The sequence below is a fragment of the Chanodichthys erythropterus genome, chromosome 14 (assembly GCF_024489055.1).
Source record: "Chanodichthys erythropterus isolate Z2021 chromosome 14, ASM2448905v1, whole genome shotgun sequence".
Lineage (NCBI taxonomy): Eukaryota > Metazoa > Chordata > Actinopteri > Cypriniformes > Xenocyprididae > Chanodichthys > Chanodichthys erythropterus.
In genome coordinates, this window is record NC_090234.1 from 39,163,911 (window position 1) to 39,180,015 (window position 16,105).

The window sequence follows — 16,105 nt, forward strand, 5'->3', positions numbered from 1 at the left end:
CTTTTGGGAAACCATCAAAATAAAGTGTTAGCAGATATTAAGCAGACGGTCTACTAATACTCTAATGAGAGTTAGATGACATGTAGGTGCAACGTTACTTATAGGAATGTCTAAAGCGGACCATCAAAATGTAAGTGTTACCCCAAAAATAATAGGAACACTAAGCCAAGATTTTTTCGTATTGTACAATTACCAAATTGTTATAGGTAATATGTTAAGTGGCGTTACATTAAGTGATGTTACGTTACATTACGTGACGTTACATTACGTGACGTTATGTGATGTTACGCTACGTGACGTGACATTTACGTTGCGGAGAATAGAATAGAGAATATTTCTTGAATTAATTTTATTTATATTTTTGTAAATAAATATTTTTACTGGACAACATAAAAATATTGATTTAGAAAAGTTTTTTTTTTTTTTTGTTTTTTTTGTAGAAATGATCTTTTCTCACTTGTAGCTTGCTCTCCAACCAGTGGCTCGCTCTCTTCCCCCGATTTGACAGCAAAGATGAAGAACCGGTAGAGGGTTCCAGGCTGGAGGTGTGTGATCTCAGCGTAGGCGTTCTGTGTGACTGGGAGCGGGAGTTCTCTCTCGGTCAATCCATCTGGACCCACCTCACCCACAGACACACGGTACCCAGACACCTCAGTGGATGGACCGGTCCAAGTGATTGTGATCTTTGAGTCAGACACCTCAAAGAACTGCAGATCGGTTGGAGAGGGAACTTCCTCTGTGGGTAGAAAACATTTTTTTTCTCTCTTTCAGACCTTGGACTACAGGGCATAAAGTGTTATGCTATCCTAATACTTTCAAGAAATAAACGGTGCTCCTTAACAAAACATAACCATGACCCTTTTCTACCTTTTGAGTCATAAACCTGATTCTGACCTTCCTTTGAAGGGCTTAACTTTATCATAGCCTCTCATTCAGACATGGCAATCCATGTGTTTACCATTCAGTAAAACTTGCTCATCTGAGCAAAGGAATTCAGACACCCTACCGACAGACCAGACGGCCTGACAGGGAAAGAATAATAGGCTTTCAGGACTGTTTGTTTAAGAACCAGCCATAATATTTCAGCAGACATCAAAAACCTCATTACATGTAAAGCCAAACTGTTTGTTGAACCATTTTTGTAGCATTTGCACCAATGAAGAATCAGAGCATACTATAAAAGTCAATGTGAGTAAGAATCAGATAAAATGTTCTCACTGAGACCCAGACAGTTTTGTAAAGTTGCAATGTTTGCTGATTAACCAGATCAGCATGAAACAGTCAGATCTCTGAAATGTTCTCCCAGCCAGTTGCCATAAAATCAAGATCCACACACTTTCGACATATTACCCTATAAGGATTCACAGGCGTTTGGACGCCAACTCGCTGACTCAACTCAAATGTGATCTTATCTTTGGGCTGCCAGACAAAACACCTAAATCTACTCAAAAGAAAACAATAAAAGACATTTATGGCTTGATGACATCATGCTATGTTTCCACTGCACCACAAAAATCAGACCATTTGTTAAACAGAAGTTATTATCTTCAGATGTTTCCTGACATGCATCTGAGGTCAAGTAACATCTCTTCTTTACAAATGTGGGTGAATCTCATAAAACCTTTCAAGAACAGGTCAAGGTCATAATTCACCCCAAATCCAAAATAAATAAATATAAAATAATATTAATTTAACAAAATGGAAAGCCTATTTTAGGAACATCACACACAATAAAGCACAATAAAAAACTCTTAATAGTCATAAAAATTCATTTGTAAAATTTCATCCATTTATAAAATTTATTCAAGATTTTCAAGATTCACCTATGTAGCGATTTCATACCTGTCAGTGGTTCTCCAGCTGTAGTGACCTGAACAAAAATAGGTTCACTCTCCAGACTCTCTTCCACTGAGTAAATGCTGATGTTATAGAGCAGACCAGGGCGAAGGTCACCCAGGGTCACTGAGGTGGCAGTGTTAGGCAGGTTCAGCTCAGTGCTGCCAGAACTGCCCTCTTCAGATGGTGTGTAAACCACACGGTATCCTAAATAAACAAGATATTCACTTGTTGCCATCTGTATTTTGTGTACAATTTACGTATAGGCCACATAATGCTTTGCTTTACTAAAGAGTCTGCGTTTACCAGTGATGGGAGCCTCAGGTTTAGACCAGCTGATAATAATGGAGCTCTCCCCCACATCCTCCACTTCATGATCAGAAGGAGCATCAGGAGCTGTGGAATCATAAGCCAAAACATAAGTCAAAATGATCATATCATAATAGGAGTATTTGTAAGTGGAAGATGCCGTGGCCTTTTTACAGCAGTGAAATTTCTCACATAAACACAATTGAGATGTAAGTAGTTAGACTTTATTTAATCGTTTTATATTATATTATATTATATTATATTATATTATATTATATTATATTAGATTAGATTAGATTATAAAACGGTTAGTTCCTGTCCTTGATTCTAATTGGTCAATAGCCGTGTTTTATTCATGATAAAACACGGCTATGACCGCTTCACCCAACGGTTCTGTGTATCACTACCAACACCCTTAGCAACCACTCTTAGCTCAGTTTGTTCTCAGTTGATATTGTTCATTGAAGCTTACTGTATTATGTAGAAGAGTATTGTAAGAAAGAGATCGAGTGAGCGAGTTTATTACCTGCATTCAGATTAAGCATTTTCCCTCAGGTCAGCCCTTTGTTCATAATAAAAAAATCAGTTTAAATGTCCTATGTATTATATTGTCCTTTTAACAGTTAAGGGGTTTTCCCATGACTGACAACGCTAGTCAGAGCATTTGTCAGTTGCGTCTAGTTCCGTGTTCACAACAATTCAGTCCTTTCAATGTAAAAGTCTTCACTACTGACACACTCATAAAGACAGTCTTTGCTGCCATCTAATGGCGCAACATTGTAACTTCTGTTGCTGTTCATGGTCAGGGACTATTTTTTCAGGCGGAAGGAAGGCTTTTAGTGATTTTACTTAATGAAATTTGCATTGATACATATTTTTGGCTTTAATATTTGTATTGTGTGGTAACCAATTTCCAAAAAGCAATAAGGTACTCGAGGCTAGTGCTGTATGGTGAATAAGTCAAGGCTTAAGGGCGTTGTTAGGCACATAGAGGATACAACACAGCTTCTTGTACCTTATTGCTTACTTATATTATCTTTTTAAACTCTATTACATAATAAGTGAAAAAATTAACATGACTAAAACATTAAAATATTTATTATATGCTTACATTTTTACCTTATTAAGATGAAGATACAGACATACAAGGCAATATCTTATCTGAAGAAAATTATTGATATTAATAAGGGTATTTTTGGCCCCCTTTATGCTTTTTAGGCCCTGTTTACATGTGGTATTAAGATGCATTTTGCTCAATGGGATCACAAGTAGACAAGAGAGGCATTCCCTCTTATCTTAAAACTAAACTTAGGTCTTCAGCCGAGAAAGTTTAAATCCTGTCTGGCTAGCGTGCTTCCCATAATGTTTACACATTAGGTCAGTAGGTGGAGAGCAGGTGTTCTTTTGTGGTTGTTTGAATGCATGATGACTATGAAAGCAAACCAGTCGATTGCATTTTCTCTGTAAGTGGTCGAAAGTGGACAAGCTTAAAATGTTTTAGACCCAGTTTTTAACATCATCCACTTGGGTAATACCAGATGTAAACAGGGCCTTATGCAAGTTTTTGGGGTCATGCATTCTTGATTAACCTATAATATCATAGCATAATTTTCATTATCCAATCAAACCTTGTCTGATAAAAAGAAGTTTATTATTCAATAAACGAAATATTCAACAGTCAAAAATATGTCAAGTCATATATGGCATACATGGAGAAAAGGTTCACCTGTAGTCTGGGAAGTGCTAAGGATCAGGTAAGGTTTTCCTTCTGTCACTTCATACACATTTACAGTGTACTTCCTTCCTGGGAGAAGTTCACTGATGTTCACGGATGTAGCCGTATGAGGAAGGTCTGGAAATGGACAATCAAGTTAGCATTACAAATATTAACTTCTACAAATTAAATGTGGACAAATTAGGTTTTCTAGTCTCATATGACTAAAACAATGACACCACACTTGAGATGCACATACTGACCCAAGACCATGGGCTGCCCTGTCTGGCCTCCCTCCTCACTCAGCTCATATTCCACCCTGAATCCAGACACCGTGTCGGACGCAGACACCCAAGAGATGACAAAACTGCTGGAAGTGATCTCAGTCACAGACTCAGAGGTGTCCACCATCGGAGGGGGCTGGGTGGTTTCTCCCTCAGAGGTAGCCACTAGGGAAAATATGGAAAGGGGAACATTAGCAAACATGCTGTTTTTTTGGGATACAAAGAGTTCCATTCACAAACTTACTGATGAATAATTATTTTGAAAAACTGTGGGGTTTTACAAATATATGCGCATACACGTTTAATGAATGAGACACATTAGCACTGTTGAATGACCTACATGAGCCATGCACGGTGGAGAAATCAAAGCGCGTGGTTTCTGTACGTCCGAAACGCAGGATGCTGATGAGTTGGCCCTCGTAAGTGACTCCTGGCATCAGTCCCGCAATGGTGTAAGAGTTCAGGTGGCCTGGAATAGTGACCTCCATCCATTGGGTATGGGTGTTTTTCTGTTAAAAAAAAATAGTAGCTTGCAGCTCAACTATCATACAGTAATGTGTATTAGATAAATAACCTCTATAAAGTAATCAGAACTCAATTTGATTTAAAGATCAAAGGGCCACTTATTTTTACAGCGTCACAAAAATGCTCACCGGTCTCCATTTGAGTATGTACTGTGTGATGTGTGCAGAAGCCGGGACGTTCCATTGGATGGGGTGGGAGTTGGGCTGGTTTCCAGATTCTGATATAATCACCTGGACTGGACGATGACCACCTGATAGAGGTATATAAAATTTAAAAACATATTTACAGCCAAGAGCACCCATACTTGTAAATTACAATATGTAAACAATGTCTTAAGAGAATACCATGCTAGTAGCTCATCATGCTAATACTATAAAACAACAGAGTAGGCTATTTGAAGAACAAACTGAGATGTTTTCTGTCCTGAAAAATACATTAAGGCGTTCTAGGAAAGAGAAAAAATAGTTTGTAGCGTTAGTGTGTTCTGTTCCTTTTGGGAAACGCTGAAATGGGAAACGTAGCACTAGCTTGTGAGATTCTTACCACAGTTTCAGCACTGAGACATGAGGATGAGAGGACCACCACCACCGTCTCAGGCATTCAAACCTTTAAATCCAGCAGACAAACTGCTTTAACAATGGCAACTTTTCTGAAGTGGTAAATCTATTGTTTACCAGCAGATTTCTCAACAATGTTTTTAAAACTCATTTTTCATCAAGTGCCTTGTAGCCTCATATTGCATTCTCCTCAAATTGCTTCTGATATAAATCTGGTCCCCATTTCTCCCAATTACTGCCATGAGGGTAGTCTGTGTACAACACTTAAAGTTCACTTAGTCTGCATTACGTTCCGCCAGCCAGCACCATCCTCACCCCCACTGTTCCCAGCCTTCTCACAGCTGGACGCCATTACTGAGGGATATTGCTTTCGGGTTGCTTCCACTTAATAAGCAAAGGGAGCACTTCTGACCCCAACAAGCTCTCACAAAGAGGGAAAACTTTATTAATGCAGACCTTGTCGGATCTTGCGGTTGTGTATAAATACATTAACAAATGTTAAAAAGTGATGGATTAAGATAAACAACATACTGTACTTGCCATTAGGAATGGGCAATATGACCAAAATCATTGTTTAATAATTTTATATTACTGTAATGGTACAAAAACTTAATTTTACATCATATTACAGTATATGATATTCACTACTGATCAGAAGCTTGGGGTCAGTACAATTTTTGGAAGAAATTAAAACTTTTAACTTACTCAGTAAAGGCCTGTTCACACCGGGACGAATATCGCGCGCGATTTTCGCCGACGTTTAACGCCTCGTGACTAAACAACGGGCGCCAATGTGAGTGTGCACACCGACGCGAAAAACGCGAGGCGTAAAAGCGTCATTTTTAAATAAACGCCTCGGGTTCGTTTTTTTGGTTTGACGCGCCGCGTTAAAAACTGGCCAACCAATGAGATTGGCGCTTTTGTTCACGTGCCTGGAGCTGCTGAAGTTACAGTAAAACACGACTTGGTGGCGCTCAAGCACAAAACGGTCTTGCCGAGCACACGAGACGACGAAGAGAAAGTAAGTAGACGAGGAAGACCCCTACAAACTATCCCTGCGTCTCAAACAGCTCCCTAGCTTCCTAGGTCGTGTATCAGTATACCATAATGAATGTGGCCGAATGCCTGATCAGTGCCCTGACTAGTGAAGTAGAGAGCTGATTGAGACGCACACTATGGGTGCTCTGCCACAGTATTATTTCTGTATTTTTCCTTTTTTTTCCTTTTACATTCAAGAAATATAGTTGAGAATGTCTGTTTCATAAATATGTTTATTTACACTACCGTTCACTTGCACTATATATTTATGTATGTATGCCATTTTATTTATGGATTTTTTTAATCTTCTTTAACTTTATTAATATCATATGTTTATTTGCAATACCGTTAAGCACAAGCGCCACATACTTTCAGGGAGTGAATTTGCACTTTCACTCGGCACATCGCCGGTGAAAATCGCTTGGGTGTGAACACAAAAAACGTCTCGAAAAACGCTGACGATAAACGCGTGCGATATTCGTCCCGGTGTGTACGGGCCTTAAGGAAGCATTAAATTAATCAAAAGTGACAGTAAAGACATTTACAATATTACAAAAGATTTCTATTTCAAAAATACTGTTCTTTTGAACTTTCTACTGACCAAAGATTTCTGAAGGACCATGTGACAACGGAGATTGGAGTATTGACTGCTGCAAATTCAGCTTTGCCATCACAGGAATAAATTACATTTGGCAATATACTAAAATAGAAAAGTTATCAAATAAATGCAGCCTTAAAGAGCATAAAAGACAAACATTAAACAATTTCAAAGTCCCCAAACTTTTGAACATTAGTGTATAGATTACATAATCCAACAAATGATAAGACAGTACAGAAACATTATTTGAAGTCATTAATAACTAGGCAATATATGAACACCAGGCCTGGCATGGCGCAAAACGTCAACATAAAATCACTTCCAGTCTACACAGCTTTGTTGATTTGACAAAGTATGCTATAGTTTTCTTCTTAATCTTGGATTTATTTTTTTACATGACCAATTAACACTATTCTACCGTCATACCGTCCAGCCCTAGTTGCCGATTTTCCCTCTACAAAAGTTTGGAGACTTGAGGCAACCACTAACAATGGAAACTACATAAATCGCTGAATTACTTTACAGATGCAGTGCAAGCAGAAAAAGTAACAGGTTTGGTTGAAATTCAAACTAATTCCCAACACAGGACGAAAGAAACTAAAAGACAAACAAACAGTGCCAAAAGGGCCGTAGGGGGTGATTGAGACAGCTGTGTGGATTGGGTGTGTGCCTTTCTCCAACCAGGGAACTTCAAAAGAACAGACGGCAAACACAAGGCATGGGCCCACCCAAATCAAGGTGTGGATGAGGGCATCTTAAAACCAACATCCTTGATTTCAAACGCTGCCAGAGGACGAGCATTTGTCCGTAGTAAACGAAAAGATCACAAGGAAGAGCAAACCCTAATCACCCCTCCAACAAAACACCTGGGAGAAATGGCAAACAGCACACTTGCTCTTTTAGTAAACATCTGGAAGCCTTTGACTTCCAAACCTCTCCCCACCCATGCCCACAAGGCTACTTATAGCAGTACACAGCGTGACCCACATACTGCATGTGTGAGTGTGCACACGAGAGAGAACATGTGCCCCATAAAAAAAAGATGCTGTTTACCCACCAGGGAAAGACTGCTGAGGCTCGCAGCTCAATTCTCCGATACCATTTCCATAGCAGTAACATCTGTAGTGGATTCCCTGAATGAGTTTGTCCCAAGACTCTCCAATCTGATAGAACACTCTAGTCTCTGGCTCCTGGCACTGATCTGGAAATGGAAATCGGAGTAACACGGTTATTATCCAATCATTAGCTCGGTCATTCATAGGGAACAAGGCTAACACTGCTAATCCTAAGGCTCCAATTAAGAGGAAGAGGCACTCTAATTGTTTCAAGAAAAGTTCACTTAAGCAAATGAAGACAAATTTCCCATTTCAGTTCTAATTGATGAAACCCTCGAAGTGGCTCGCTCACCAATAGCGTCACACTTCCAACGTCCACGGCCTTGACCGTAACAGGTGCAGTTCATCATGTAGCCTTCATCGTGTTGTTTAGTGAAAGTCTGATTTACTTCGTAGGTCAAATTATCCACAATGCACTGGTCTGAAAGATGAAAGACATATGTACATTTACATAATGGATACCTATTTCCTATAAATTCATCACTTGTCACCACTCATGACAACGCTCACCTTTGAGTTGCGAGTAGGCGATGCAGCTCCATTCTCCACGGCCATTGCCCACACATGTACAGCGCATCATGTGACCCAAAACATCATGGCGTCTGTCCCACTGATCTCCCACACGATACATCACACCCTCGCCAGTGGTACACACCTCCTCGTGAGCTGGTGGGAAACGATCAACGTGAACACTAACATCAGTAAACAGCAGAAATATGTTTAATCGTACACTTGTTGACATTATTCACAAACCTCCAGATTTAAATTCTCGTCAACTGACCTAAACTAAATCATTTTTAGGTGGTTCAACCAATGAGACAAGAGCATATCTGCTTTGGAAGCACTTAAAGAACATTAAAACATTAAACATTAAAGGCCTATTCACATCAAAAAGTTATAAAGATAACAATAACTATTTTAGCATCCACACCAATGCACAATATCTTTCCGTTTCTTCCAAGCGTGCGCTGCAGTTTTGTCATCTGCAGTTTTGTCATCTGCAGTTTTAAAGCAGGATGGATTCTGATTGGCTGTCGTTTCCCGCTGTTATTGTTATAGTTGTGGTGTGGACTCTGCTATTCTTTAAAATCTTTATTGTTATAGTTTTAGTTAATATCCTTGGTGTAAATGGGCCAGTGGGAACTTGAGGGAGTACTGGCCTGTCGCGATTATTGCTTAATCACTTGACAATGTTATTTAATATAATTGCAATTGTTTGAATTTCAAAAACAATTTGCCATTCAAATAAGTTAAGCACTTAAAGAAATGGCATCAAGTCTTGTGGGTTTAATCAGATTGCATTATCTTATCTTATAATAATTAATTACATAAATATTAATTTTCACAGCATTAAAGTAAATCATATGAGCCTACAATTTTTATTATTATATTATATATGATTCCAAGTTATAAAAAATAACACATTATCATTATATTGTAAGTGACATGAACAAAACAGAATTAAAGCACAATTATTTTTATGAACATTAATTGTCAGCACAAAACTCATGAAAGGTTAATAATTTAGCTTAAGGAAGAGACCAATTCCAGTTAAGCGATTGAGTTTTTAATGGCCAAAGAGTAATTAGTGGGTCAATTAGGGTCAAACAGCTAAAACTCGATCCTAATTACCATAGATCCATAAAGCTCAAGGCAGTTCTTCACAAACAGCCTCATTGTTTTAATTGGGATTTCGTTGATTGGTGTATGTGGCTAATAAAAGAGGATGAGAATGAGGAAATATCTCCAAGGTTAAGAGTGGAGGAGGCTACACAGCTGCCCTGGAGAACAGCCAGATATATATGCTTCACTGCCAGCCAGACTCTGGTCCAAAGCCAACCTCTCTCCGTCTGCAGACCTGCACTGCCGAAGGGCCATGGCTATCACAGACTAGCAGAAATGTGTGCTTAAACAATGGCTGCAGCTTCCAAAGTACAAGTTCTGCAAGTTCTTTTCCACATGTTGCACATTCACTAAGGTAAGATATACTATATATTACTACTTATACTGAAAAAACAATCAGTTGATGCATGATAATGGTTCCTGTGTTAAATCTCCACCCCCTACAAAACAAACACTAGAGAGAAACACAAAGAGCATCTCTGATTTCAATCTATGTCAGATCACTGAATCTCACCACTATCAATAAACTCCCCAGGGTTCGCCTGGCTCTAACTGGCACCTTGGTGACAGAGACACCCATCAAAGCTCAGTCTGAAGGAGGTGTTTATGTAAATATGGCTGAATAGGTGCTGAGTGATCTTTTGTTCCAAGTAGTTAACACCCTCATCTTAACTGTTACCAGATCTCCACCAACACAGACCACAAGGTAATTGAAAAAGCTGTGAGACGCATGTAATGACACTTACTTCAAGTAAGGAAAAGTGTAGGATTGCAACTTTTCTCTGAATCTATTAAGATCCAGGGTTTCATTTCCCAAAATGGTCTGCATTGCCACCAATGGTCTCTACAATCAAATTAGCTCACGATGCTTTTGAGATACGCAGCCCAGGATAGTTAAAGGACTAAAGTGCTTTCATAACATTACTCCAGTCAAGTCCTAACCCGTTACTCTCTCTCTCTCTCTCTTTCTGGCTCCAACATTTATTGCTAGTGTAAAACTGGCACTTACCTGCCATGGGACAGAAGCCAAACCGCTGCTCTCGGTCATAGTTATAAGTTGTGCCGCACCATTTCATGCCATCTCTCCTGCCGTCAGCGGTGCAGTCAGTGTAGTTACGGCCATTGTAGAGGAACGGGAACTGACAGAGTGCACCATTGGAGTTTCCTCCTCTGGTTGTGATCATAACTGAAAATGAAGATATTTACCAGTGAAAAACAGCAGTGTTTTCAAGGAAAAGTTTCAACTTCCAAAACATTTATGACAGGGACAAATCCCCAAAAGGAATCTGGGGTTAAGTACCCTGCTCATGGGTACATTGAAACAACATTTCAATAAATGCCTTGATGAACATAAAACACACATAAAAACCTTACAAAGCCCAATCTTTTGAACGGTAGTGTATATAAACTTACCTTTCTTGCTGGTACAGAAGGAGTACTTGTAGTCCTTCTCAAAGTCGGATGAGGTGCTGCACCAGAGCTGCCCATCACTGCGTCCCTCTGAAGTGCAGGAGTAGAACGTTTTCCCCATGAACACAAAAGGGAACACACATGGCTGGCCATCTGAGCTCCCACCATACACCTGGGACTGGCTCTCTGTGCACACACATCACACATGACAATGAAAAATGAGATACAAGCACAGCATTCAGTCTAAATGAACGGCAGCAGATTCAATCACATAAAACAACAGACAAACCTGATGAATAATGACACTAACCTGACTCTTCACAGCTGACACCGTTCCCCAAGCACGTACACAACATCTGTTTGCTGCCTTGGGTCTTCATCCACCGCATTCCCAGGGCGTAGGAAACACCCGAGTCTGTCAGACATGATCCCTCCACGGGGTTTTCAGGCACCGCCTGTGGGTTGTACACCGCAGGCTGGACATTGGTCACCACACGAGACCCAGTACCTGGAGCACAAAATAACACATGAGGATACACATTTAGTCTCTACATCCCTCTACATCAGTGATTCTCAACCACTAGGGGGCCACCTGCAAACTACTAGGGGGTATTTTAATTTAGTTATATTAACATAAGCTAAATTAAAAAAATATATAGCTCTCAAATTAAATATGTTGGACATCATGATGTTCTGTTATGACACATTTAATTCCACTGACATCCAACTTGAACAAATGGCTGCATATTTGATTTGAAATCTGCTGTGAAGGAGAAGATCATCAGTGAACAATGATTTCTGCCTCATGCACTAAGCAATTGTAAGATTTTTAGGGGTTTTGGAGCTTGATAAATGTCACTGTGAAGTTTAGAAAAGTGTTGTGTGACAATAACAGCATATGGGTTTGAAATGACAGAAAATAATAACAGATTGTTTTTTTATTTTTTAGGTTAGTGTAATTTTAGTATTACTTATATACTACTATAGAACTGATTAATGTTTTCAATCCCTACAGCTGTAGCAGTGGATGACTATTTTTCTGTTGCGCATAACGGTGATGATGACGGCATGGTTTAATATTTAGTTGACCAATCAGCAGAAAGGGACTTTTCATTCCCCCCACATGTAGAGAATATTCAAGCTGTTTATTAATTTTCTACCCTGAAAGTAAAAAACGTGAAAGTAGACATTTTCTCATTCTCTACGTTCAATATTAAATAAAAAACAAACAAACAAAGAATGCCCAATTGCTACTCAAAACTAGCCCAAAACGAGCCCAATTGCATTTCACGGAGGTCACACAGTAAAAATCACGTTCCGGGGGGTAAAATCCACGTTTTTGGTGGGGCTCCCCAGGTAAAAGTCGCATTCCAGGGTAAATATCATGTTATTTGTTGTCACTTCAACCTGCAGACATGAAAAACAACCCTCGGCAACAGTGTAAATGTAGCACAATTCCGCGGAAAAACTGCAGTCTTGGCAACACTGGAATGATACACAATTTTTTTATGTTTATATTTTACAATTTTCCTTTTAGTTTTAAATTTAGAAAATTTGTTATGACCTTTTGTCATTTGTATTTCCATTTTGGTTTAATTTATTTTATTATTTTGATTTATTTTCAGTAATTTTAACACTTCAACTTATTTTATTTCAGTTAGGAAAGATTCCTAATATAAGTTTTCATCCAATATTTATATTTCATTAAATTTTATTTTAATTAACAAAAAAGTGAGGTTCTTACCCAAGCTAGTGGTGTGCAGTGATGCATGTCTCTCACACTTCCACTCTCCACGTCCATTTCCAGTACACAAACACTGTAGCACATGTCCACGAGAATCTGTCTTGCTCCATGTGTCTCCGATCCGGTATGAAGTGCGTGTGTCCTGGTCGTTACAGCGGTCTGTGATGCACACACGATCATACAATGCAGATGTTTTGCATCAGAACCATGTTGCGGTTCTTCATCAGTAACAAAATAACTGGTTAAGTTAACAATTTTTTTAATAAAACACAGTAAAGTTAATGTTTTTCCCTGTTCTGCCCAGTTAAAACATTCTTGCGCTGATGCCAGAGGTTTTAAATGCATTTTGAGTGGATAATTAAAGTGAAATCCAGTTGGACAGAGGGAAGATAGGGAAAGGGAGTTTTGTGTGGTTTGGACTGTTCCACCATTCTAAAAGGGGTGGAGTTCTTACTTCTGGATGTGCATGTAATACGTCCACTTCCTTCTCCGAGGCAGGTGCAGTCCACCATCATCCAGCCTTGGTAGGGTTTCTCCCAGGTCTCACCAACCATGTAGGACGTGCCAGCTGAATTGTCGTAACAGCGCTCCGCTATCAATTAAAAGAAAAAAATGAGTTTAATATGATGTTAGTACTAATATGACATTTCTAATTTGCTTTCCATCATGAACAAAACGACTGTAATTAATTTAAAGAGCCCAATAAATTACTTGATTATAGGAGATTCTTTCCTGTGTCAACATATTTCATACTGAAACAGGAAATGTGGGCAGAACATATTGAAGGGCTTGTCCCATTTTAAAACAAAATAGCTGCAAGGTTGAGTCATTGTTACAATCCATGATTTGCTACTTGCTCGGCAATTATAGGTGGTATTAAAGCAAGAGATTCTCAAGAGACTCTAGATTCTAGAGAGCATTTGATTGGACAAAAATCTGTGGAGTGCAGGATGAGTCATCATTAAATAGAATGTTTTCCCAGAAGTGAAAGTAAATTTTAAATGCATATATCTGCTTAAAAATTAACTGCTAATAATGTTTAAAAGCATACTATATTATACATTGAGGCAAAATGTATTCTTAATGGGGTCCTTAAATGCCCAAACTTACCAACAGGTTTGCAGGTCCACTCTCCTTTCCCATTTCCCAAACAGACGCATTCCAGCATGTAGTCTCCAGTGTCGTGGGGTCTCTTCCATGTGTCTCCAATCTTGTAGGAGTGCCCTCCCTCATGACAGCGGTCTACAACAGAGTCCAAGTAGGTAAAAAGCAGCACAACTCCCAAGTGTTATTCCCAAAGTGCGGTTAAGTACAGTGAAGGAAAGTTCCAGTCTACCCACTTGCAATGGTACAACTGATTTTCCCTTTGCCAGAGCCAATGCAAGTGCAGTCCCAGATCATCCCATCCTTGGGCCTCTCATAAGTCTCTCCAACCCGATAGGAGCGAGCGTTTACTTTATCATAGCAGGTCTCTTCGGCTGGGAACAGACATGGACTTTTTGTTCTTCATACTATTCAGGACTTCACACTTAGCTCATATGCTATATTAGTATTAATTCAACCGAGTCAGGAAACAATTATTCCAGTGCTGTGACCCAAATAATATAACCAACGTAAAGGCACTCACCATCAGGCTTCGATTTACACTTTATACCAGAAACTCCATGACAAGTGCAGAGCAGTGTGCTGCCCAGATAACTGCGCTCCCACTGCTGTCCAACTCCATAAAACTGACTATTTTCCATACAGCCATCTGCGGAGGACACAACAGAACCTTTCTGAGCGCTAAAATATTTAATTTTTCTCAACAAAAATCAATGATCGCACAAAGAAGAAAAGCCGAATGTACATTTTCCAGCTTTTAATTAACAATTTGCATGCGTAAAACCCAAAATACGCGACTGAATTACCCATTTCAAAACAAAAACAAACAAATGGAGGACCGCATACCTTGGGACACGGATGACACAGGGTGTTCCTGAGCTTGTCTCCTATGCTTTCCCGTTCCTTTTGGCATACACTGCACAGTGCAGGCGAGCAAAGCCACTGCCAACGCCGTGCCCAGCGGGCCACCGGACATTTTCACAGGTGAGATGAAACACAAGTATACAAATAGTTAAACCTTCCTTCGAGGAGACACAGTAGTACACTGGCTGCGGGATTCAGGGTCACTACAGCCGCTTTCAGTCTCCAAGTTCCCTCCCTGTGCGTCCTGCCCCTCCTGCTCTCGCGCGCACCTCTGCGGAGAGCTCAGATGTGCGGAGCGCTTTTATTTGACCTCAACATTCCGCCCTGGAGGAGGAACTACCCCTGCACACGCGTATGGGAGCGTCGACCAGCTATGCAGATAGACACCCAATCTGAAGCTCGCTTTGTGCGTAAAAAGTTTAGGGTGACAATGAATTCAAAGCTAACGCTTGCAAACAAGCACTCTCAGTGCAGTATACTCGGCTTTTGTTTTATAAATATTGTTAATCCAGTTATACGCCAGTGTTCAATAATGACCCAAATCTGTCCGTTTAAGGAAGTCTGTGACTGTACTAATCTAATAGAGATCATGCTACAGTTGGAGTGCATCGATGTCCAATGTCCCATTCACAGATGGTTAAGGGCTGAAGCCATCTGAAACCAATTAGACGAACTCTTAACTTTAATAATACTTCCCTGGTGGTAAAATACAGTCATTCTCAGTTTACTGTCACCCTTAAAAAGACAAAGATTGAAAGAGGACACAGATGTAAATAAAAGTCAAATCATTTCAGTTCTGAGTTTACATGGCCATTAGTCACCAGCATACTGAAAGTATGATTCTATGGTTGACAATAATGATTTTTTTTTCATTTTGTAAAAAAAAAAGTAGTATCAGTTATAAACAAACACATTACTAAAGTGAATATTAACACATTAACTAATTTCTTTCTTTCAAAGTTTTTTTTATTGATTTTTACAGCATAAATCCCATTTAACAATCCCCCAAACCTCACCATCAAATCTCAAGAGTCCAAAAATTCAGATATGAATTGCAAGTAGAACTGAGCATACATATATATGCATACATACATCAAACTGCAACCCAATATAAAAACAGATACATGTACACATGCTCGTAAAAAAGATTTAAAAAAATAATAATAATAATAAAAAGGGGGCCAATAGGGCATTATTTAAACAGATTTATCAACATAGTCAATGAAAGGGCGGCAAGTTTTAAAAAAAATTGTTTTTCTGATACATTAACTAAATTCTGAAGATTAAATTAATATTTCTTAACTTTCTAATTTTGAACATCAAACTTGATTTTTAGTATTTTCTTTACACAAAGCACAGTGCACCTTCCTGCCTTTGATTGACA

The 16,105-nt window shown here is 39.2% G+C and overlaps 1 protein-coding gene across 2 annotated transcripts in view; it reads right to left on the reverse strand.

Moving 5' to 3' along the window:
- fn1a (fibronectin 1a) overlaps positions 1-15,012 on the reverse strand; it is a 33,162-nt gene extending 18,150 nt beyond the window's left edge. For both annotated transcript variants that reach the window (XM_067408496.1, XM_067408495.1), the window contains exons 1-19: positions 14,704-15,012; positions 14,381-14,506; positions 14,094-14,231; positions 13,864-13,995; positions 13,208-13,345; positions 12,754-12,912; positions 11,320-11,517; positions 11,013-11,195; positions 10,609-10,785; positions 8,487-8,642; positions 8,269-8,397; positions 7,919-8,062; positions 4,797-4,918; positions 4,484-4,652; positions 4,123-4,308; positions 3,872-3,997; positions 2,143-2,232; positions 1,843-2,043; positions 458-736 (exon numbers count right to left, since the gene is read on the reverse strand). In XM_067408496.1, the coding sequence (XP_067264597.1) occupies positions 458-736; positions 1,843-2,043; positions 2,143-2,232; positions 3,872-3,997; positions 4,123-4,308; positions 4,484-4,652; positions 4,797-4,918; positions 7,919-8,062; positions 8,269-8,397; positions 8,487-8,642; positions 10,609-10,785; positions 11,013-11,195; positions 11,320-11,517; positions 12,754-12,912; positions 13,208-13,345; positions 13,864-13,995; positions 14,094-14,231; positions 14,381-14,506; positions 14,704-14,833 (2,983 nt within the window). In that variant the 5' untranslated portion in view covers positions 14,834-15,012. The remainder of the gene's footprint in view (positions 1-457; positions 737-1,842; positions 2,044-2,142; positions 2,233-3,871; positions 3,998-4,122; positions 4,309-4,483; positions 4,653-4,796; positions 4,919-7,918; positions 8,063-8,268; positions 8,398-8,486; positions 8,643-10,608; positions 10,786-11,012; positions 11,196-11,319; positions 11,518-12,753; positions 12,913-13,207; positions 13,346-13,863; positions 13,996-14,093; positions 14,232-14,380; positions 14,507-14,703) is intronic.
- Positions 15,013-16,105: the final 1,093 nt, after the last annotated feature.